The sequence below is a fragment of the Lytechinus variegatus genome, chromosome 19 (genome assembly GCF_018143015.1).
Source record: "Lytechinus variegatus isolate NC3 chromosome 19, Lvar_3.0, whole genome shotgun sequence".
NCBI lineage: Eukaryota > Metazoa > Echinodermata > Echinoidea > Temnopleuroida > Toxopneustidae > Lytechinus > Lytechinus variegatus.
The window spans coordinates 12,307,143-12,332,573 of record NC_054758.1 but is presented as its reverse complement, the minus strand read 5'-3'; the positions used below and the strand labels follow the sequence as shown (position 1 = coordinate 12,332,573).

The 25,431-nt window shown below is 36.5% G+C and overlaps 1 protein-coding gene across 2 annotated transcripts; it reads right to left on the bottom strand.

The window, feature by feature from the left end:
* Nucleotides 1-1,167: 1,167 nt before the first annotated feature.
* On the bottom strand, nucleotides 1,168-21,939 carry LOC121406380 (CMP-N-acetylneuraminate-poly-alpha-2,8-sialyltransferase-like). 2 transcript variants are annotated; one of them, XM_041597421.1, is made up of 9 exons: nucleotides 21,806-21,939; nucleotides 11,003-11,205; nucleotides 9,064-9,180; nucleotides 7,827-7,949; nucleotides 6,987-7,122; nucleotides 5,771-5,892; nucleotides 4,438-4,527; nucleotides 3,751-3,983; nucleotides 1,168-2,909 (listed from the first exon to the last, which is right to left on the bottom strand). In XM_041597421.1, exons 2-9 carry the CDS (start codon nucleotides 11,197-11,199, stop codon nucleotides 2,677-2,679), a joined length of 1,251 nt encoding a protein of 416 aa, XP_041453355.1. In that variant the 5' UTR covers nucleotides 11,200-11,205; nucleotides 21,806-21,939; the 3' UTR covers nucleotides 1,168-2,676. The 2 variants fall into 2 exon arrangements, with proteins under 2 accessions (XP_041453355.1, XP_041453356.1); XM_041597422.1 differs by lacking the exon at nucleotides 21,806-21,939 and adding an exon at nucleotides 16,045-16,128.
* Between the last annotated feature and the right edge of the window lie 3,492 nt (nucleotides 21,940-25,431).

The window sequence follows — 25,431 nt, the reverse complement described above, 5'->3', positions numbered from 1 at the left end:
CTGACATCATAATTGGTAAGACTGACTTATCCACATGATCTATATGTAAATGATGGATTTTTTTAAATCTCAACTGATCCAATTATCTTATTTTCACTGTCAATTTGCCCATTTTTTGTTTGTTCTAGCTTTCCGATAAACATTCTGATAAACAAGAGCAGTGATCAGGTATTCAACTTGTACTGAATTTGTATTTCTTTTCTTTGTTTACCTCCATTATAAGCCTAAAGTAAAATATATTCCAAACATGGGGGGGGGTGAAAATTTATTTGAAAGTCTGTATCACGAATTGAATAAAAAAAAATGAGTGAAATAATGTGTGTGGGGAAAACAAACTCAAAATGCAAAAAATGGAATCTGGTATTTCTATGAGGATTAGAAATCTGCAAACAAATAAATATATAATGTACATTGGGAATATAATAATAATGTTTATAACCTTTTGTAAGGCGCTTAATACTAATGTTTCTTAGCGCTGAATTTTCTTTCTATAAATTAATAACCGGGGCTGTATCTTAAGAAATGAGAGAAAAAAAAATCAAATGTAAAAGAAACAGAAAAAAACCCGAAACGAAACAAAGACGTGCATCTCCAACCCACAACTAATAGGCAGACTGGAAATATCTAGACATTAAAAATATGGGTCTTCTTATAAGGTCTTAAATTGATCGAGGGAGTTGGCATTTTCGTTTTATATGTAAAAGCACCATCAATAAATAGTCCCATCTCTTTTTCATAATTGGGAGGATATTGATTGTTTATAAATATAACGAATATTCAGATATATACAAGCAATTTTTAGAAAGACAAAAAAAAGTTCGTGAAAGCTCAAAGTGAAATTGTACATTAAAAAAAATTATGAAGTAAAAAAAATATGCACACTGTTAGAAAAAATAAAAGAAGTTCCTGCAGCAGAGTCTCGAGAACACCTGTAATCTTACCGAATTGCGTAATCTTACAGGAAATTGGTATTTGATGTATGGAATCTTACAAATTTCCTTGAATAAAACACCCTTTTCCCCTTTTTAAACAGACCTGTTCTGTTAAATTGCAGAAAAATTCTTGTTTTATGAATTTACAGAATGATTATTACGCAATTCGGTAAGATTACAAGTGTTCTCGAGACTCTGCTGCAGGAACTTCTTTTATTTTTTCTAACAGTGCAGATAAATGAGAACCTTCTAAGAATGAATAAAATATCAACAACAAGCAACAATTAAAACACTAGGGGAAGTTCACCCTTATTGGTTTAATGAAAGCAGTAAATAATAGAGAAAAAATATCAGGGTTTGTATTTAAAAAACTGGTGCTGGATAGGGCAGTATGAAATTATTCTTAAATGAAAAATGGAGCTGTTCGCATATCACTTTGCACATTTGAAATTCACGACTCTTATTCCTTTTTGGGGCTCTTCATCAAGCATTCAAGAATATTAGTCTCTGTTTTACTGCTTTTAATAAACCAGCTTATCGGTAGGTTAAACATTCACTTTAGGAAATATTCGGAAATAAACGAACTGTCTCCATTATCTACGCGCCACATCAGTAAATTGGAATTGAGTTGTTATAGATTTGTTTTTTTTTTCTTCCCCTATGATTAAAGTTTGCGTTATTCTATTTGAACAGATGTAGTCATCTAAACTTTTTGGCATGATACAAACACGCATTTATAACATTCATGCATGTACTAATACATACATACACACGCATACACATTAGAACATTTATATAGCACTTCTTCTCTCCATCATTATAGAAAAGACATATACGAGTTACTCGCAAGGTAATCAGTTAATAATAAACTTTAAATATTGTACTTTCATCTCCTTCAACGGATTTTTGTTAAACTTTCATTGACTATTCTCATTTAATTTCATGCATCAGCCGACTTGACAATGAAGTGGACTTTGCCTTTAAAAAATGGCTTGTGCCATTAGATCGGATGTCGCGTCCGGCCGGGCAATCGCGTGCCTGACCATTTGCGAAAACGGACCCCTACATTCCCGGAAGGTCGGCTCCAGTCTACAATTAAGACCCTTTGTGTATTTGGCAATACAATTTTCACAAAAAATCGGGTAAATTGAACCCGATGTATAGGGAAGATATAGGGGGAGGGCGCCTCCACTCGAATAGTCTGGTTAAGCGATCACCCTACCAGACGTGATGGCACAAGCTTAAATTATGCTATATTACCAAGGACTATACTTATTTATTTCAGTATTAAAGTAAAACGGAGGTGTATATCACCCGGAGGAGGGATACATTTGCGTCCCTTGCAACATTTGAGAGGTGTATTTCCGCCCAATGTCTGGCGATGGTCAAATTCAAATTATCAAGGACGTTTTCCTCTATCGCTGCTTTGGGGGGGGGGGGTTACCCCTTAGACTTCTTTTTCGAATCCTTTTCACTGCTAGTGAAAACGCGAAATCACGTTGTTAAGCCCGACCCTAAAAAATGTTCAGAGTTCAAAACAGTTTTTTAAACTTTTTTTTAATTGTTGGAAAATGTTTAAATCTTTACACAATAGTTGCAAGAGTAACGGGCTTAAACAACTTGCTTAAACTCTTAAAAGGCAATTCTGCATCTTCGGCGCCCCCGAAAATGGCGCCCATGGCACGTGCCCCTCCCCCACCTTTGATACGCCATCACCGGTTATATTGCAAACATGAAATATTCATTAACTACAAGATCCGAGGTGTACTCTTAAGATGCCTTGAAGGTGTAACTGTAAAAGGGTTGTAAACTCTTTGTCCATTCTGTGCGAACTTTCCGCTTTCACGCTCGTCATTTCGTCGAAATAATGATAAGGCACGTCGGTCTTGTTGCTACCTAATCTGGATGAAAACGGCCAGAATCCATAGAGGTCTATCTCATCACAAAGCTGTACCGCCATAGTCACCAAATAGAAACCTGCATAAAGGTAAAAAAAAGTCGCAAGCTTTTTGTCAGAAAAAAATTAACACTGAACAAAGTGTAGAACAGACTGTGCAACAAACTGTAAAACACACTCTATTCCACACTGTAGACAAACTGTACAACACACTGGGAACAAACTGTAGAACAAGCTGTATCTTAATTGTGAACAAATTATAGAACACACTGTACAACACATTGTGAACATACTATAGAACACCCATTATTCCACACTGTAAACAGACTGAAGAACTACACTCTATTCCACACTGTAAACAAACTGTACAACAAACTGTGAACAAACTGTATTACAAGCTGTATCTTAATTCTGAAGTAACAGTACTGTAGAACACACTACTGTACAACACACTGTGAACAAACTGCGAACCCTACAACACACTGCATTTCTCACTGTGAACAAACTGTACAACACACTATATTACACACTGAACAAACTGTAGAACACTTCCTATTTCACATTTGAACAACCTGTATAACACACTCTAGTCCATACTGATCATACTGTAGAACACACTGTACAACACACTGAACAAATTGTAGAACACACTGTTTTCCACACTGTGAACAAACTGTAGAACACACTGTAGAACACACTGTAATCAAACTGTACAACACACTGTTCCCACACTGTAAGCAAATTGTAGAACACACCATATTCCATCCTGTGAATAAACTGTACGAAACACTGTTCTCCACACTGTGAACACACTGTTGAACACACTGGATCCTACACTTGGCTAAACACTGTGTACACACAGCACAAGACGCTGTGAGCACACTGTGACCACTCTGTTGAACACTTTCCCTCAGGGATTACCTGTAGAGGGCTTCCTATCTATGACGCCCATCTTTTTCCAGAAATCGGTGACGGTTTTAAAGTGAAGTCCGTTCATGCATACAATTTTCGGTGTCTTCCCTTTATAAGATCGAATCGCCCGTGCATTATGCTTTTCTCTCATTCCAAAGCAAGGTATACTGAGCATTCCGCCGTACTGCGACATGTCTTCGTTGTACTGGTCGATGTTCACCTTTTTACCCAGCCCTTTATATCTGCAAACGAGAACGAATAACGACAATGAACTACGAAGTCACAGTTAAACCATAATCATAGTAGGGTCATCTAGAACATTTCCATTACCGTGTGGAGCATAGGTCCGTTTCTCGATTGTTTCGTACAGAAAAAAATAGCGGGTATGGCAGTTTTCTAAGTTTGGACGGAATCAGAAAAGCCGAAATTCAGAATGACCGCCCGTTACCATGTTGTAAAACAGAATGGCCATTTGGACTAGAAAGGAGCCCAAATATATAAATTCGGGGATTTAAGGATCACAATTTAGTGTTAGGTTTGGGGCTTGAGCCCCCACTTAAGAGCGTAAAAACCCCCAACTGATTGTGGATTTGCATGGTCAGCCCCCCCCCCCTCCACACACACACACACACACTTCCTCACACTCACTTAAAAAAAGCTGTCTGTGTAGTACACTTCTTTTGCTTGTATTCTTACCTTCTTAAATAAAGTGTTGGATTCATGGTAATATAATCACTTTTTAGTCCAGCATCTTCTTTAAAAGGAGCTAAGGATGCAAGGTTACATCTATATGGTAAAAAAAATAGAATCAGCAATGCGATTGACATGACTTACACTTAAATGTAATAAAAACGTATACCATTGGCTTATATTGAACCTCCACCTCGTGGGAATCCCGTTGTTTTCTTATCCTATAAAACACATTTTATAAACAACCGATTAGTTCATTTAGTAGGAATCTGGTCAAACGAGGACCATGCGAAAATTTTCTCTCCATACGAGAACTAATAATAATCAAAATTGTGATGGTACGCTTTAACAGAAGGCCTACCCTACGATGCAAAACCATAATATTTTGAAAATATCTTCGGTTTGCCACTATCCAAAGGACAAGTCCACCCCAACAAAAACTTGATTTGAATAAAAAGAGAAAAATTCAACAAGCACAACACTGAAAATTTTATCAAAATCTGATGTAAAATAAGAAAGTTATGGCATTTTAAAGTTTCGCTTATTTTCAACAAAATAGTTATATGAACGAGCCAGTTACATCCAAATGAGAGAGTTGATGACATCACTCACTCACTATTTCTTTTCTATTTTATTATATGAAATATTTTTTTGATTTTCTCGTCATTGTCACGTAAAATGAAGTTTCATTCCTCCCTAAACACGTGGAATTCCATTATTTTAACATTTTGTGCTTCAGGCAAGGAGGTCCTAATTGTCAAATTCGTAAAAATTGAAATATTGTATAATTCAAACAATATAAAACAAAAGAAATAGTGAGTGAGTGACATCATCGACTCTCTCATTTGGATGAAAATAAGCGAAAATTTGAAATGTCATAACTTTCTTATTTTACATCCGATTTTGATGAAATTTTCAGCGTTGTGCTTGTCTGATTTTTCTCAATTGATTCAAATCAACATTTTTCTGAGGTGAACTTGACCTTTAAAGCCTATAACCATGTCGTAAATGTGAATTCGCGCGCATCTACGTCCTCGATTGCCAGTGGAGGTACCTGTAGTTCCCTTACACATTAAACTTCAATACCTCATCATGCCTTCTAGGTAGAAACAAAATTATTTGAAATTCTGAAACGTCCCCGAATTGTTCAAATCGTCATTGTTCATGATCAAAGGCTGTTTTACTAAGTGTCAATTTCTTGTGTATAAGTTCTCCATTGATGGTGTTGGTAAGTAATCACTGCCCCTAAAACGTTCTTTTCGAAGCAGGCTTTAGTTGATAATTTCTCAGCATTTGCCATTTAGTCGGTCAAAGAAAACAAACATAAAAAACAACATACCTGATTACAAAATCGTGTTTGTCGATAGATTTTCCACAACCACTGTGTAGAAGTGACCCGCTGTTTCCTACAATAGCACATTTTGGAAAACGTTTTTGCTCCGGCAGACCAAAAGGATCACCCTTTAGAAAGAAACGGAAAAGGTTCCCTCATTATATCATGAATATTATAATAATATAGGGTATTTATATTGCGCACATATCCACCTTGTTAGATGCTCAAGGCGCTCCTATATTACCCGGCTAAGCTAGGCGTTCATATAGCGCGCACAGCTTTTAAGGGATTACTTCCTACCGGTACCCATTTACCTCACCTCGGTTGAGTGCAGCACATTGTGGATCAGTTTCTTGCTGAAGGAAATTACGCCATGGCTGGGATTCGAACCCACGACCCTCTGTTTTAAAGTCCGAATACTTATCCACTGGGCCACAACGCTCCACATGATAATGTTAAATGTACAGGTAGAATGCTTGGAAAATTAGTCTTTAAAGGGTCAATTTAGAGTGAAAAGGAAAATATTGTTCCATTAGAATAACCGATTCAAAATCATTATCGTGATCATCTGGAGGTAACTCGAAAATTAGTGAAATAAACAATTCTACCCTTTATTTTTATCTCTATTAGTCCACCTAACTATATTCGAGTCAAGTACCACGACCATTCACGATTAATATGTAGCATGCCTAGCTAAACAAACCGTATAAACTAGGGGTTCTGGGGCTTACCAGTAACGAAATGAGCCAAGGGGAGGGCAGGCATGGCATATTGACAACATTTCTAAATGAAAGCTGCGAGCGAGCCACGCAAGCGAGCGGGCACAAATTTTGACATTGATACAAAAATCAAATTTTGTGATAGAATTTGATACAATAATCAGAAAATAACTTCCTTCACTCCTTTTTCCATCACTCTCTTTCTCTTTCACTTTTTTTCTTGATCTCGAATTTTTCGGGGGAGGGGTCCATGGCCCCCATGCCCCCTTCTGTACGCATGTGGGGTCGACAGCCTTTTCTCTTTTGTATTTTCTTTTCAACTCACTAACAGGTCAATGCCGATCCATTCATTCCCCGTGGTCGACAATTTTTGTCGACGAGAGCACCTTTTTGTGGCAAATAAGCCCCCCCCCCTCTAAAAATCTATGCTTGTAACCCCAACTAGCATAAACTCACTTGGAATGGTATATGCTTACAAAAGAGTGGTTATGAATATCACTTACCTTTGGAAGGAGATCGAAAAATTCAGCAGATGTTTTAATCAATTTTCTGGATGACCCATCCACTTGGCAATTGCCTTGATGAAGAAGAATGGCTGAACTACCGTTCAAATCAGCTCGATATTTCGCCAGCTCTTCTCTGAATAGAATGGACAGTACAGATTAGAGATTTTAGAGAAACCCGTGTCCCTGGGAACCTTCGTCATTGGAGGGACATCTTCTAACACCAAGTGTCACATCAATTACCAGAAGTACTTGCAGGCTATAGTATAATCTAATGAAAACTACCCCCCCCCAAAAAAAGGGGGGGAAATAGTTAGTTCATAGGTCACCGTCATTTATCCCATGACAAATAATATATGACGAATGGGATGGTTTATCCGATCAAATAATATGTGACGAACGCCAACACCAACTGTCTATGTCGAGCGTTATATCGTGCCAGGAGCAGCATCAGGGGGGCGTTTCATCAACATTTTTGTCCGACAAGTGGTCAGATCTGACAACTTTTCTGGATTTTGATTGGCTGAGAAGCACTGTTACTATGGTAACTGTCGGATAAAACGTCCGACAAGTCCGACTGGTTGTGTTGTAATAGGGAGGGGTGGAGCTAGATGACCTAAACAGAACTCCATGTTCTTTCCAATTCGAAGAACATGTGTAGTATAGCGACGTGATTGAGACCACAGTATTGTTATACCCCTTCTTCCTTCCACTTTTCGTTCTTTTTATCTTTTTTCTCCATTTACCCGCCCCCCAAAAAAAAAAAACATGGAGTATGGTTGTTCACCACCCCCCACCCCAAGTGTTTCTGCCTCTTATTGGAAGAAGGTTCAAACTCACCTGAAAATATTTGTATTTGTATGATTCACATGACTATTCCTGATGGCTAATTGTTCATAAAGAAACAGAACTTCATCATTAATGTCCTTGAAATTCCACAGATTGTTGACTATCGATCTCTCTCTGCAATACATACAATCATGAAAAAATCGCCAGTAATTTTCTGATTATTGGACGTACGTACAAATCATTTCTATATTATTAATTAAATCTGCCTGGATTGCATATATCAACTGGACATCAATCAATGAGTCGTTGGTTCGATTTACAACCTAGGCCCAAATGAAATTACCCACACTGTGCTTTAATTCTCGGGTTCCTGGCAGCAACCAAATAAGCTCCTTGCAAGAACAATCGGCAGAATGGCAGCATGACGAAAGCAAAGCCAATGATAAAAATAAGATACCATCATAATATTGTCTCGGGGTTCGAGCAGGGTGCTATTGGTCGCTGAGTCATAAACCATTGACATAATTATCCAAGTTATTCCTGCACAAGCCCCGAAACCCAGGTTTTATTGTTAAAAGCGCAAATTTAGTTATTTGGGTCCAAACCCACTGCACTATAGCACTCAGCTGATCGAACTGATGTCATGCACCGGTGTCGTTCGTTGAAACCTTACCCCAAAGCCGCCACGACAAGACAATATTCAGGCGTCCGGCAAGGTTCTGTTTTGCCTCCGGTATTATTTTATCTACGTTACATTCATCCTTACTAGGATATACATATAAATATACATCTGTATATGTATAAATATATATGTATATATATATATATATATATATATATGTATATGTATGTATGTATAATGTATTGAAGTTCTGATTTCCGGAGATCATTTAACGATTAAATGTACATTAATAGTTAAAAAAGTGTTCTAGGATAAAAATTTGCTAAGCTTTGTGTTACGGATCCCTGGGTATGTTATCAATAATCTGCATGCTTTACCGTTCAAGTCAGTTTCCAAGATCATGACGATGTATCGGAAACTGTCTTTTGGGATGTTATAAAAATCTTGTAATTGTGTCAATTTCAGTTCCGAAATCAATTGAAAGTCATACATTTCATCGCAAATTACAATAGATTGATCAATCTGCTTCTTGCATCAACATGTTTAAATTTATTTAATTAAATGAATCGTATTCCTTGGAAACTTGAAACTGAATTTTGCCGTTGATTGCCAATATTTTCTTGCAGAACCTTCTTAGAATATTCTTAGGAATCAATGGGTACTTACGTATCGCTTGCTGCTCCTTTAAGAAGATGGCTACCAGAGCTATGTCGAGATATTCCCCCCGAAGTATTTCGGTAATCAGAATCGTAATCCGGGACGTCACTTTCACAGGAGCAGTTGCTGATAATATAGTTAATGAATAAATATACACAAAAGACTGAAAGGGGCAAAAGTCGTTTCATTATTTGCTTTGTATGATCGTAGCATAAACACATGAAAGGGATAGGAAACATATTGGCATATTAATAGTCAGTATGTAAGCACAGATTGTGGAAAAAAAATTTAATAATCTTTTCTGTCAGTAAATTATGGATGGGACAGTGTTTCCGGAAACATTTGACCTCTTCCCCTTTCTTTCTTTTGTACCTTGGAGGGGGGGGGTTGTCATCAATAAAATTGTAACGAACCCTGAGGAAGTCTCAGGAACAAAAGTTACCAAAACTACGATGAAAATTGTTCTCTCTTCTTGATTTAATTTCCATTCAAACATAATTCAAATAAATAAAAAAGAATCACATAGAAATTGATGGATTGGCATTTTAAAGAAAAAAACAGTATAATTATAGAGCACATGGATATGAGGGGAAGGAAACTATGGGCCTTTTCAGATGTGAATCTTGAATCATCATTGTAATGATAATTGCTATTGTAATCGTGACTTTGATTAGCGTTTGTGATTCTAATCACGTTCTGGTTTGGTTTCACACGTGCATGATATTCGTCATTTTTTTACCGTTTGAAAGGGCGGTAAAAGCAATAATTGAATAATGTGAATACCATTAATTTCATTAAGAGTGCTCCAGTCAACAGATGTCATCTACACATTTCGCATCCTGTATTGGAGCGAAAGTGTGATATCGTTTTGACAAATCGACTAAAAGCAAATTGTGAATTTATGTCATAGTGCACTCATCACAAGCTGTGCTTTTTTAGTTCAAGTTCTTTAAATGTATTGTAGCTTTTATCGTTGGAAATAAATGTACATTCATTCATTCATGTAAGCTCAGTGAATGTTTCCATCATAAATGAGGATTCGTTGGGAGTGTGATCTTATATCTCTCATCTTCCTTAAAAGATTTGTGGAATGCAATTCACTACAGAGCTTTTCTTGTTGGCAAATAAATAAATAAATCTTTCATTCATTCATTCATTCATTCATTCATTCATTTCTACAAATAGATCCATTAACACATCAAACATAATAAGTGCAGTACATTAAAAAATCTATAAATGTTCTATCTAACTAAAAGAAATACCCTACACTATAACGAACACTTGGAGACAGCGTATTCAGCTGCGCAGCTCCTAACTTGTGGAACCATCTTCCCATTGCAATAGCAATGAACCAGTCTGTTTTATGTCTTTATTTAAGAAACATCTGTGTAAAAAAGCATTTAATTAGATAATATTGATTTTTGTGGAATTAGCAGTGGGAGTATCGAATGCAGTATATCGAGTAATTTTGTTATACATACAATAGTGGCTATGCTTTGTCACTTTCAAATTGATATTGATATAATATAACAGAAACGGAGTTTCAAATTTGACTAACCCACTGGGCGTTGACATGCATATTAAAGGCACTTTTAATGATGAGGTCAGCTACATCATATACCCTAAATGATGCAGTTACATTATGCACCCTAAATGGTGTAGAGATCATGCAGACCAAACCTTTAAGGAAGCTGCAAATATTTCTAACCTAAATACTGTGCACCCTAAATTGTACAAAGTTGTTAGCTTAAGGGTACAAACTTGCACCCATTGGTGTCAAAACAAATCAAATTTAGGTCAAACATTTTCAAAAAGTTGAATAGTTTTTTTCACTATTATAACATAGGGTGCAGGATTACACCCTAAAGTGTATCATTTAAGGTGCAAACCTGACCCGTTATTCCTTAGCGTGCTGTTATTTTTTAGTAAACCTGTCTGTGTGACTTACCAGGTACAGTTTGATTCCTCTGTCTCTTCAGCAAATAACCGTCTTATCGACTCCTTCTGGCCTGTGATGCCCGACAGAATCCGACTGGAATGCGACGACAATGTCAATGAAATGATTGCCAATGAAAACCCCACGATGGCCAATGATGAAAGGACCGTCCCTCTACTGGGGGCACGCAACGATCTTAATGCGCTCATGGCGCCCTATGAAGTTTATGAAGTACAGAAGACAAAAACAACAATGCGTAAAAGTAAAAACTCGATTAAAAACCGTTTCCTTGCTCAATGGCAGTGTGTCGAGATATATATATATATATAATCTCGGCAAGTATTATCCAATTGAGCAAATTTCTTACCCAATTATTAGCTATCATTACCCAATTTGGAAAGATTTTAACCAAAACTTGTGTGGACAGAATGTTGCCCAGGGTTGGTTAAAAGTGGGGCATTTTTGCCCAACTATTTTAAGAGTGTAGCATAAAGAGAGTTTTTACTCTATATATTATTATAATATAGGGGTTACCCCCCCCCTTGATTTTTTAAACCCTTTTTTCATTTTTAGAGGGGCGGCATATAAGCATGTAAATACAAGTTCAAGTTTGTTTATTCAAACCAAAAACATCACATCATTATCAAAATAGATGTACATACAACGTAAATAAGTACATTAACATACATCAGTTAGACTATAGCATATACGAATTGGTTTTAGGACCCCTTTAAACATGTTAAAAGCAAAGCTTGTGAGTAGGGCCCTGGAATACTTATAATTATTAACATAAAACCTAGGATATACTAATCTACAAGATACAAAGGAGAGAGAGAAAAAAATGTATAATAAGGTTAAGATGCTAAAAATAGAATGGAAAAACTGTTGCAAAGATGCATATATAAACACACACGCACACACATACAACCACATCCAACCACACATGAACATACTAAACATAGATTCTGATTAGGTCATCAACTTAAATGCAAATACATCAACTTAAAATACATATTGAAGGAAAATAATCATAATCTGTCAAGAAAGTAAGTTTTGGATAATCTTATGCCCAATACATTGAATTATTTGTGTATAACATAAGAAAATGAGGGCACATATCGCCTTGTCCACCCCACCCCCATTCATCCTCCTCCACGCAAGAGTGCTAGCAACCGTTCAATTTGCACACGGGCAAACCTGACATTTGCACCTGCTTTTCAGATTCTATAAAGAATACACATGAAATAGATTGTGAATTATCAACAAATATACCAAGAGCGATCAATTATCCATAACCTTTGGTCGGGAAGTTGTAGTTAGAATTCCTTGCTTTGACAGTATGTCTGTAATGTACAGGCTGCGCTTTTACCAGGTTCCTCAATTCCCAACCTGTCTGTACAATAATCTTGACAAATATACATTTTATGTTTTTTAACTTTATTTCTCATTGCTAAACGAAGTCCAACGTCTAACTGCACAAATATATATATATATATATATATAATATATATATATATATATATATAACAAAATATGCTGAAAATAATGCTTTCATTGCCAATATAGTTTTTATTGTTTTTTTTAATAAAAACTTTATTGGCAATGAAAGCATTATCTTCAGCATATTTTGTTACCTTACAGAAGCCAATACGTGAAACTTTAAGAGATATATATCAATATACATATACAATGTATATACATATACAATGTCATGATTCAATCAGTTTTTTTTATTCGTAATGTTTAGGAATTCTTATTTCATGTAATATTTGTGGTCCTTACCCTTTGAAACGGTTACTTTCAGATTAATATTAATTCTCCTTTACTGTCTCTATTATTCGGATCTGCTTGTACACCATGAAACACTTCTGACTATAATCTTCTTCTTCTTTTTCACCGATATAAGGATTTGTCCATTATGTTATGTTATTATGTTTGTGTTTAAGAGATACATTAACTTGCTACTTTTGTAAAAATCTGTATAGGTTAATTATTTGAAATTAATATACGTAACATTTAAACAAAATGGCAGTATACTAGACAATTTATCAACACATACGCTACCCACGTTTTCATAAACTTATATCATAGCACATGCATGAATCATATAGTCCTTATATCTTTTATCTCTTTATGCTGTCGTCATTTAAAATACCCTTTGCCAATTTGTTTAATGTTTCCGTTAATTTGTTGATTACTTCCGATTTTATTATGGTATAGTTGAATACTACAATGTCATACACACTAGTCAATTTCCAAACACATAATTTACTTTGAGTCAATATTCCTTTCTAGAATTCCACAACACAAGTAGTTTCAATACCATACTTTATCCGTATCATTTGTTTTGTAATTATCTGTGTTATTGTTTGAACATTTTATTGTTTCGTTATTACCTGGTAAATAGATCGCAACTTGGCCTTGATGTCTTGATTTTTATAAAATCTATTTATTTATTTATCTATCTTTCTGTATCTTCGCCGATTTTCGACAAAGGTTGTTTTGTCATTGAAGGGCTTTTGATAAAATATTATCTGTGTTATAGAAAGAGTGTGCGTAGTGATTGCAAAAAAATGCCAAAATGTCGATCGTTTGTGGAAACAACGAGCATTTCAAGGCACCTGCTACTAACATTGGTCAACATTATCAGTAGCGTCCGCGGGGTAAGGGAAGGGGGGGGGAGTTGGGGGTGACAGGTGTTTGACCCATAGGTTTACCCCCCCCCCCCCTCCCTTAATGTTCTTTGAAACCCTTTTGGGGGATTCTCATTAATTCTTTGGTACGAAACGACACCAACTTTTGGGTTAATCCTTTTTTGTGTCAAATCTTCATTCCGCACGAACCCCCTTCCCCTCTTTAAAAGTCCTGCGTACGCTACTAAATATTATCAATGGAATTTCCTTCAGTTTGTGAACCCAATGGGAGTCCAATTACATTGCCTTCGAATATTTGATACAAAATCGATTATCTGATGAGATATTCGAAATTCAAACGTTAGAAGACGAGCTCATCACTCCGCTCCCACGCCCAGGTAAGGGCCTAATATAATCTCAAACAGCATGTGCTTATGTATGCATAGGGGCCCGTTGCAGAAAGAGTTGCAATCAATCGCAACTCTAAAAATCATGCGCAAGTCCCGAATGCGCGTTGTTGATTGGTCGAAAATCAAATTGCGCATGATTTTTTTAGAGTTGCGATTGATTGCAACTCTTTCTGCAACGGGCCCTAGAACATGCAATACACACACAATGCTTTACCTATAAAGGCCAGCGCACACATTACGATTGGCCTGCGACCCGATTTTGGAATGAAATGTCGAAGAATTTGAAGCTAATATTAAGAATGGAATATATTTGACACTGTCTGATGTTCTTATTCATGTAACGCATACCCATGTTCAATTGTGTGACTATGCTATCCTCCATTACTAAATTAAAAGCGAATTCAATATCTAGTCGTTATGACGTCATAAATATCGTACGATTGGCTACGACTCGAGTGTTAAATTAAAAAAACACACTTTTCATTTCATATATTCAAGAAAATGAACAAAATGCGATTTGATCCAAAATCGGATCGTGATCCAAAATGTGTGGTTGCATTTTTGTGATATAGAATTTTAGAGCCGAAATGAAATGTTCCGAGTCGACCTTTGCCTTTTTCGCTGATATGCGTTTTGCTTAATACACATACCAAATCATATATGGCGTGGGAGCATCGTACTCTTGCAAAATTCACGAACCTCATGAATTATTCCAGCTTCTAATGCATATAAAAATGGCGGTGGCTTCGGGGGCCTGGATTTCTTCCTGCCCCCCCCCCCCAACACACACACATACCCCGGAAAAAAAGCACAGTGGATAAGGCCATGTGCAATTCACCACCTGGTGACGACCATGGACCCGGGGGGGGGGGCACTCGACCAAAAAAGTGGTGGGGGTGTGCCGTGGGCGAGACAAAAAACAGGGGCCTTGGAGCGGGCTTATTGTAAAAAGGAGGGTCCTCGGAACGGGCTTCGGAACGACAAATGTTTGTGAAAACGGGGGTCCTTGGAACGGATCGCCAGCGTGTGAGTGCGTATGCATCCCTATGGAACGGTCATGTGCGCATGATGCAGCTAGCGCGGCCTCCGCCGGGGGAGCTCTGCGGCCGCTTTTCACCAAAATTGCGGCTCATTCAATGCGATCGGAGCGGCGTAACGAAAAATATGCGAAGCTTTGGAGCGGATTTCTCTCTTCTTTTTTCTCGATAAGAAGAAAATGCTATGCCTTGGAGCGGCTTTCTTTGTTCTTTTTCTCAACAAGGCAAAAATGCTATGCCTTGGAACGGAAATTTGAGTGTGAAAATGGGGGTCCCCTCCGCGGCACATACCCACTATGCATTATATACTGAGTGCCCCCCCCCCCCGCCATGGACTTTGAAAACTGGCTCTTGACCTAAATTGAAAGTCAACAAGATACACATATATGACCTCATAAATTTTCTATACCATGGGGCAGGGTTTGTGTTAGTTAATTTCTGGCTGTGACACATGCATTGGTTAAAACAAATCCCCAAGAGGTGATTTGCTAATTGACAGGGTGGTGTTCTGAATGTTCTCTGAGAACATCATTCCATGTTTTCCCCCTTTTTTGTAAGAAAGGGCCTTCTTGTCAGTTAGTTGCAGAAAAAATGGTTTCCTTGTTCTCTTTTGATTCGCATTGGGCAACGAAATGTGCATAATTATGCATGGTTGTGCAAAATTAATCATTATTTTCCAGCAAAGTGATACATCTTGCGTTTTGGGGTTCATCAATTTCCGGCGCCGGTAATCGATGTTTCCGTTTCCCTATTCAACATATTTTTGAGCGTGCACACTTGACCTTAGAAAAGTAGGACTCCGTTGGACAAAATCTACCATCTTTTCCGTTATTATTTACATTGTCTCGACATAAACCCCAAAAGTGTGTCTTATGCACAAATATCACTCCCCAATAAGGCAATTGCGAATACGATGAATACTATTACAAGCAACAACACAACGACAATATAATATGCAACGTTTCTTTACTCACCGATAGCCAGTGTCACAAATACTATATTTATTCCATACTGTTAGGTTTTTATATACTGTGTATCTGCACGCTATGTGAAATAAACCACATCAAACGAGGAACCAATTATACCATGCAGAGATTATGCCACAGTGAAGGATCAATTTACAACCCTCTTCTTTTCTCGTTGCCATGGTGACAAGAAAGCTGAAAGCAACATTATTGACTTGATATATTAATACGTGTGGATGTGTGCATGGGCACAAGTGCTGGAAGGGCGCGGGTTGACTAAACTACGCGGCATTTATATCTCTTTCAGAATGTGAAGTGTACAACAATGTCAATCATCATCTTTTTATGATGTGTACTTATACTTCAACTTACATTATTATAGTGTAAGTTGAAGTATAAGTACACATGATAATTATGCTACAATAGCATAATTATCATTGTGCGAGAAATTCACATTTGTAACAATGGTATTTAGACACTCGGCGGACTCGAGAGGATCTCAACTAAAGTAGCACATGTCTCAGCAACAAAACCATACAACTCGAAATCAAGGAAATATAAAATAAATCTTCAATGCAACATTGCTTATTTTCTAGAGAGAATGGTTTACATTTGACTACATACACAATCATGATAATGCTGATCTTCCTTTATCTGTTTATAGATCGAACGCTTAGCAGGATGTGTTTGTTGAAAGGACAAGTCCACCCAAACAAAAACTTGATTTGAATAAAAAAAAGAAAATTTCAACATCAAAATCGGATGTAAAATAAGAAAATTATGGCATTTTAAAGTTTCGCTTCATTTCACAAAACAGTTATATGCACATCTCGGTCGGTATGCAAATGAGGAACTGATGACATCACTCAATATTTCTTTTGTATTTCATAATATATGATATATGAAATATTTTTATTTTCTCTTCACTGTCATGTGAAATGAAGGTTCATTCCTCCCTGAACATCCCATTATTTCAACATTTTGTGCTTCAGGCAAGGAGGTCATAATCATCAAATTCGTAAAAATTGAAATATTGTATAATTCAAACAATAAAAAACAAAATAAATAGTGAGTGAGTGACATCACCAACTCACTCATTTGGATGTAACTGGCTCGTTGATATAAATATTTTGTTGAAAATAAGCGAAACTTTGAAATGTTATAACTTTCTTATTTTTTATCCGATTTTGATGAAATTTTCAGCATTGTGCTTGTCTAATTCAAATCAACATTTTTTCTGAGGTGGACTTGACCTTTAAAGTGAAGTGTATGCCTAACCTGCGACGGTGTTGGATAAATAGGAGCAAAGAGGGAAGCGTTAAGGCTTGGTCCCACTGCATTTACGGATGCAGAGAGGATGTGAAAGAATCTTGCCATCCGTTGGAAAACGTTATGTATCCGTTGTGTACTCTTTGCATACGCGTTTCTTTATGAATAATTTTAATTTATGTGTTTCTTTTTATAATCATTATATTCTTTACTGACCTGGATGGATGTAAAGGGGTGTGGGAAAGGAGACATGTGGGTCATGGTAATTTAGTTAACCTTTTCCAAACCCATGCAGGCAGCCCCTTCATCTCTATTCCAGGTCTTTTGTACTATGTCACGTATGTCCTATTGTTTATGTAACTTGTATTGTACTATAATTTATGTATTGTGAAATGCCGAATAAATGATTATAACAATAATATATCCATCAAACATACGACCGCTGTGATTTCATTGTTTGGAATGGATGAAAACGGATGGAGCCACCCCGAGTAAATAATTAATTTTCGCAGTTGATATCGATGCATTACTTGTATACCGTATCTACCCCCCCCCCCCTTCGTTTCGTGTCTTTTTGTATTCTTTGTTGTTGTTTTTTTTTCTCCTTTTTCCTACGTTGTATTTACTATAATGACATGACATTCTGTTTTTTTTTTTTCAATATTGTTGTCTTTTGACTATGTTTTGGCGATGCAGCCTTACAGGTTTCTTATAACCTTCATGGAAAGCCACGCAATTTATTTTATTATCTAATCACATTATTTGTCTTTCTTTGTATTTTCATCCTATTTTGCGAAATAAAGATTGAATTGAATTGATTGAGATTTTGCTTGTCCGCTGTATCCGTTATAAATGCGTTTTGTGGCCGTCGGCCAGTGGAACCAGGCCTTCAAGTTTAGTGTGTTTCATTACTACCCAACATTTTTGGCTGCGTAGAAATCATATTGATGACAGGATGCACCTTTTTTCATTCATGTAAACATTTTGTTTTCCTCCGTTTCACAAATTTCCCCATGCTTTAGAAATTAATTCATATAAAAATTAATTTGTAATGAAGCATAAAAACACATACAAGTTATGTTAACAGAGGAGTATGACCTTAAAAACGAATCTTCTGGTGGGAATTCGCCTATAGACGAATAAATAGTAGCAAATATAAAAAAAACAGCAGGAAAATAAAGAAGGGTTAGAAAATGGTTCAGGTGAAGAGGAGAAAACAGAAAAAGAAACTAAGCCTGCTGCATAGTGCTTAATCTTGCCGGGAAACACTGCCCTCTTCTTATTAAAACAACAATATTATTTCATAAATATTCTGTCTTGGTGTTTGTTTAAGGCTGATCATGTTTGCCCTGTATCAATAATGAGGAAGCTTTTTTGTACTGAAATTTGACTTCACAGTTTGCAATGCGATGTCGAGAATCTACACAATCGAGTAAGGACCTGTGATACAGCCAACAATCTACGGTCCACTGATGTATAGCTTACATTGATCATATATATGTCTCTTTTTATTCTAGCTTGTAAGGAAGCAGAATTCTCTAAATAAAAAGTGTAAAATAAACAAATAGTATAATATATATATATATATATATATATACATATATAAAGAAATGGATGAAGAGAACAATGGTAGGCCTAGCTTAAATCAAGGTTCCCCAGAGCTATCTACCCTTTGGAAAACTAGGTGATGCCAAAAAATATCTCTGCCGGGAATCGAACCCGGGCCCCCAGCTTTGAACGCCGGTGCCTTAACCACTAGACGACAGAGACGGGTTAGTGGCTAGGGTGACCCTGATCCAATTGACTGTCAGATAGACAGATTTTCGACACCATACCAATTGTAATTTCCTTTGTCGGGTGAAAGTTGGGTTTTGAACAATGACAAGCCGCCATGCCTCAGCTGGATCAAAGCTATTCACTCTAAAAAATGAAGTGCTAATTCAGCTCTTAAAGAGCGTGTATAGTGACTGCACTTCGGAGTGCTGATTTTTCTCGTTCAAATTTGAACTAGACAAATCAGCACTTTGAAGTGCAGTCACTGTACACGCTCTTTAAGAGCTGAATTAGCACTTCATTTTTTAGAGTGTTGCTTTGATACAGTACACGTATGGGAGAAAGTATTGTGTGTGAAGCTATACATGTACAACATATTTGGCAACTCTTTTATTTTAAATATTGTGTAAAGAAATGGATGAAGAGAACAATATCATGTGTAAATAAAAAATATCTATCATCATTTATTCCACTCTAAAATTTTGAAGGAGGGGGGGAGCTGTGCTGTTTTGCGAAGATAATTCACACACTGTGGACACCTGGATATTGTGTTCACACACAGCAAAAACTGTGGTGTCAACTGGTGTACATAGAGGACCACACCAGTTATTTTACACCGGTGTTAAATTGGTGGTGCTAGTTTTACACCTATAGGTGATATTACAACACCTTTGGTTGTTATATTTACACTCTTTGGTGTTATGTTCAATCTCTAGGGTGTAGTTTTAACACCTCAGGGTGTGGTCCTCTATTAACCCCAATTGGTGTCAGTTTTAACACCACAGTTTTTACAGTGCATGGTCGACTATTTTAATATGCGATTCACAATGTTAAAATGCTCAAACTCAACAGTGTGAGGGTAATTTCACATTGTGTTCTACACTGTGAACACACTGTGGTACCTACTGTGGGACACTGAGGTGCTCCTTCCAGTAGGAATAGGGGGACACCGTTCTCTTACACGGGCTTCCAAGATGGAGTCTGAACAAGTGGTAATCTAGTCATATCAGAATACTCAAAAAGATATTGTCATGTTTCACCCACGCTAGATAATGCCTCAATTATTCCCTTTCTATCATGCATAGTGCCAATGTTATTAATTATATGATTAGGAGTTGCCCTCATCACTTTTTAGTAAAATTCAAATTCAAATAAAACATCTATTTTCTTCCATTTCAGTACGGTATTCAAACTCAAAACGGTAACATCCATTAATCCTGAACTACTGTATGATAGTTGCCTTCACTTGATACGTTTTGTGTATCATACGGATACTGAGGAAATAGTGAAATAATGGCTGTTAACTATGTTACCCAAGGGGGGGGGGGCATATAATGGTCGTAAAATTATGTGCAGCCCTTAAGACCAACTTTCGTGTGATCAAGTACGTTAGCAAAGCGAGCTTCCAAAGTGGTTTCCTGAATCGGTTTCCAGTAAACTAGTTTTAGAAAGCGTAATGAGAACGGCCTCGTAGTGAGAACAGCCTCTCATTTTATTTATTGCAAGCAGTTACTGTACGCAGGCTTGTAATATCCACCCTTTTTGATTGACTAACCAATTCTCCTCCTTCAATAGCCCCTCATTTTAGACTTCAGTTTTCGAAGATCTAAGAAGAGGGCCCCTCATTGCATATGGTTTCAGATTTTTCTGGGCCACACAACTCCACCCTATCGAAATCTGAGTCCATCCGGATGTTACTGTGTCTTAACATATTCTTTTTCCTATTGAATCAAAAAGTGATTATTTATTATAACCCTCCCTGCCCGATATACATATCAAATGTAAGGTCCTTAATAATTATATTTGGTACACATGATCAACCGGAATACGAGAGATTTCAATACATCATGCAAAGACATGTGCAAGGTCCATTGTAATTTGGTACCTTTTTTCTAACGATAACGATATTAAATACGGTGCACAACAGAAGCAGAGTGAGCCAAAATATAAAGGGGGCAAAAATGGCGAATGAGGCCCAAATGAAAAAAAAAATCTGCAAGCGAGCAAAGCCGATGAGCAAGTAAATTGAACATCATAACGCAAACATGAAATTCCGTAATAATATATTTTGACACGATACTCAGAAGGTAATGTTTCACCCCCTTTTCGTTCGTTTTTTTCTTCAATTTTTTTTTTATTGGTTGTAAATTATTTATACCCCGAATCCCCACCCAATCCCCCCGAAAAAAAAATCTTCGCCAGTGGTTACTATTTCCAAATATTATGAAAATGATGCAAGGAGTATTTATTTCCTTGAATATAATTGAATACTCCATTTTTTATAATTTGTCACTGCAACAGTAACAAGATATAATAGTAGTTTAATTGATACAGCAGTTAATAGTACTTGGCACGTCTAAAGAGCCAATATTGTAACAAAATTGAACTGAGACATGAATGAGTGAATAAATAAGTAAATAAATAATTAATCTATCAAACACTTTCTGTTAATGTCCAAATCGACAATTACCACAATCGTAAATGATAATTGCGTAAAATCGAACGAAGCAAATCATTTTTTTCGAAACATAATTTTCTGTGGAGCCTACTTTTATTGCTAATGCACGCATTCGCGCGAAAAGATGCCGGCAGAAATATCTGGCGGTTAATTGTCACTATATCGCTAAAAGAGGTATGAACATATTCGTTAGATTTAAACTTACCGTTTCTTGACAAAATAAGAAAAAAAGACAAGTGCACATAATTTAAATTAAAGACAGAATCTTACCGAATACAGCGCACCACAATCTATGATCTACCTATTTCCTACCGCATAATCATAGCTCCAAATATCGCTTAGTTTTGTTTTACACAGCTTTCATTATCTGCCTGCCCGTAATACACGCGATGCTCACGTTCTCGAATATGCTTCTGTTTGGTTATCGTGACCTACGTATAAAAAGTATTTATTATTCATGTTGAATGGCGGTGGAGGTGGGATAAGGGTGGAGAATAGCACTGGAATTGAATAAACAGGCTTGTTGACATTAAGGGGCTTTTCAGATTATACTAATGTAACTACACTCAAAATACTCAAAATGTAAAATCACTCAAATTGACTAGACCAGTAGTCAGCTGGGTGCAACTGACATGGCAATCATTGCTAGACACATTTATGACATATATTCTAGTCAGAAATGAGTCTTTTCTAGTAAAATACTAGAAAATAGTCTAGAACAAGATGCACCCAACTGACCCTATCAACTAGTCATTTTGACTGATTTGTTTTTAGAGTGTACAAACCATTGTTCGGTTTAATAATTTTCTGTCTTATGGTCATATTCATGATTTATGAATTGAACATATACATGTATATAGACTTATACTCAAAACTAAATGAACCCCACCACAAAATAATACACCCTTTCATGCTGAGTGTTGAATGTAGACAACTAGATTGCAATGAATTCATAATTAAAATATCTAAAACATTGCAGAACTTAAACACTTGGAATATGTTTATTTTCTGGTTGGAATCCAAAAACTCCCGAGCACCACTGTATATACACATATACACATACACAACACCCCTCCACACACACACACCCGCACCTATAATTTGTGTGATACTTTCGCTTTCTATCATATCAATCATATCATAAAATTATCAATGTTTATGAGTGCAATGGACAGAATACTTCATGAGGTGAAAGATGAAATGATCCATTCAACGAGGCGTAGCCGAGTCGAATGGATCCTTATTTCATCTTTCACCGAATGAAGTATTCTGTCCATTGCACGAATGAAAAAAAAATCATTATTTGGTTTATATGACACCTAAAAAACGATTTTTTTGTCCATATGAAATTCATGAAAATCGATGCAAAACATGCTCATGCAGTGCGAGTTCGGTCTGTTGATTGTTGTCATTACAACATGCGCACTGCTGTTGCATGAGCTGCAGTCTCGGTGCGCGAGTGCAATGGACAAAATCGTATGGATCCAACATTGCACGGTTGATGACGTCATTGCGAAATGGGCTGAATGAACGATATCAAACAACCAATCAAATCACAAGGATCTATCTAGGTGTCTTATAACAGACTTTATATGACACCTAGATAGACAATGTTCTGCATCGAAATTCATGAATTTCATGTGAATAAAATAAATCATTTTTTAAGTGTCATATAAACCAAATAATGAATTTGTTTTTTTCATTCGTGCAATGGGCGGAATACTTCACTCGGTGAAAGATGAAATAATGATCCATTCAACTCGGCTACGCCTCGTTAAATGGATCATTTTATCCTTCACCTCGTGAAGTATTCTGTCCATCGCACTCATAAACACTCATTATTTGTATAATATTTTCTTTTTATTGTTGCACTAATCAATCCATTGATTTTGAACTTTGGTCTTAGGAGTTACAGAATTAGGGCTACTGAATAACAATCAACAGAGTAAAATGGATTTGTCGTGTTGTAATATAAAATGTTATGACATAGCATGAAGTGAAATAGGAAAGACTTTGAAAAATTTATGAAAATATGAAAACCGTTTATGTTTCAATTTACTGTTTATTTTTCAGCACTAATTTATTATCAAGTCCTTTTGCAAAACAGTCTTTGTCGAGTATCCGTAAATCAAAACAACAGTTTTGGCCTTACGAGTGCTGCTTGTTTTGATACACAAAATTAATTCATATTTGCCTGCTCTAATCATTTTGTTGAAAAATGGATTCCTCTCTCCGAGAAAAACCTTTTCTATATGCCTGCTTATAAACATTATCATGTATTTCATTCTGGATCCAGATACTTTTATGATATATCAAGCGAGAGCATAATGCAAGTAAAACTTTTTTTGTAGCACCTTTCTTGTCAGCCTTACCAACGGTCTCATTCTGGGGGCGCTGTTACAATCGAACATCTAGCTTATACTGACATAAATAAGCAATGTACTTTTGATTTAGTTATTACTTTTTGTAGTATAATTGAATTTTCTTCCTATATCGTATTTTACACTTTCATTTGAATCATGATGTTTTGGATGAGGGAGTGTGGCCCTTTCTACAATGTTCTATGAACGATTTCTTGTATTTTGAATATTTTTTTAAATGAATGCTGGTTAGAAAGAAAAATGCCTTGACTCAAACCATGATTATATTTTTAATCTACATTGCTGTTTTATCTTGCATCAAAAGATGAAACTGTTTTATGCATTATTGATATTAACGTGAGCAGGTGTTTTTTCAAGAATCATTTTAGGGGAAAAATGCATGATATTAATCTCGTTCGTTAATACATGCTAAAGTCACTTGGTGAATTAAAGCCAAATGGACGTAACATTAAGCAAGGACAAATTATTGTTTATGAGTAGGAGATATTTTTTTGTGCCATTCATTCTATCATATTTTGTTCAGTCTGGTTTTCCATATATTATTTTTTCATGAAGTACGAAATATATCAAGCCAGGTTAATGTAAGAACAACAACGGAAAAAAGTTATAGTTCACCGTGAGGTTGTGAATTCCAACCGTCTGGCTGTATTTTCAATTCAGTGTTTCAATGTCTACAAATTAGCGGATAGTAAGCATGCTTGGTGACGAATCTGTCATTCCTTATTCCTTGACGAGCTTTTCTCCTGAAACTTTCAAAAGGAGCTTTCTGTCATGTTCGTTATGATTATTCGGAAATCTTATTTAGTCTGCAGACTCCATGGGGAGTCAATCTGCGCTAGGTAAGGGATATAGGACGACATTGGCACCATGAACCCCCCTTGCCGTGCGTTGTTTATGGTACGTGTGGAACGTGATCGTGCCCCGCTGAAAGAAAAAAAATGACAAGGGACGGGGGGGGGGCAGGGAGATGGATAAATGGATCCTATTCCTCAGTCTCATGGGGGTGGGTTACTTCAGTTAAATTTCAGAGAGAGAGGGAGAGAGAGTGGGGGATGGGGTGGGAGTGGGAGAGGGAATAGGGGAGAAACCTTTTAAAGGATTGCCCTTTTCAGTCTCTATTAATTCTTTTTGGGGGTTGGGGTTATAGTCACTGTGTTGTACAGTGCGAGTCAGCAAATGTTACAGTTTTTTTAATTAAGTACTTTTTTAAAAAGGAAATGTGGAATTCAGAGAGAGTTTATAGCATGTATGGATACAGCAAATATTCCTTGTCACTTGGTAAAATTTGTTTCAGTGTTGTTGTTATGGTTGAGTGCACAACAAGAATTGTTTGAATAAGTGTCGAAACCTATTTGCGCCTATAGACAGGTGATAACCTGCTGAAGCAAATACAGAAGTATTCAGTATTCACACAAACAATGAGCGTCAAGTTTATGCATATGCTTATTAATCAAGAAAAAATAAGCAATAGAAACAGTAAGTCAATAAATCATCTTTATTGAAAAACAATCCTTT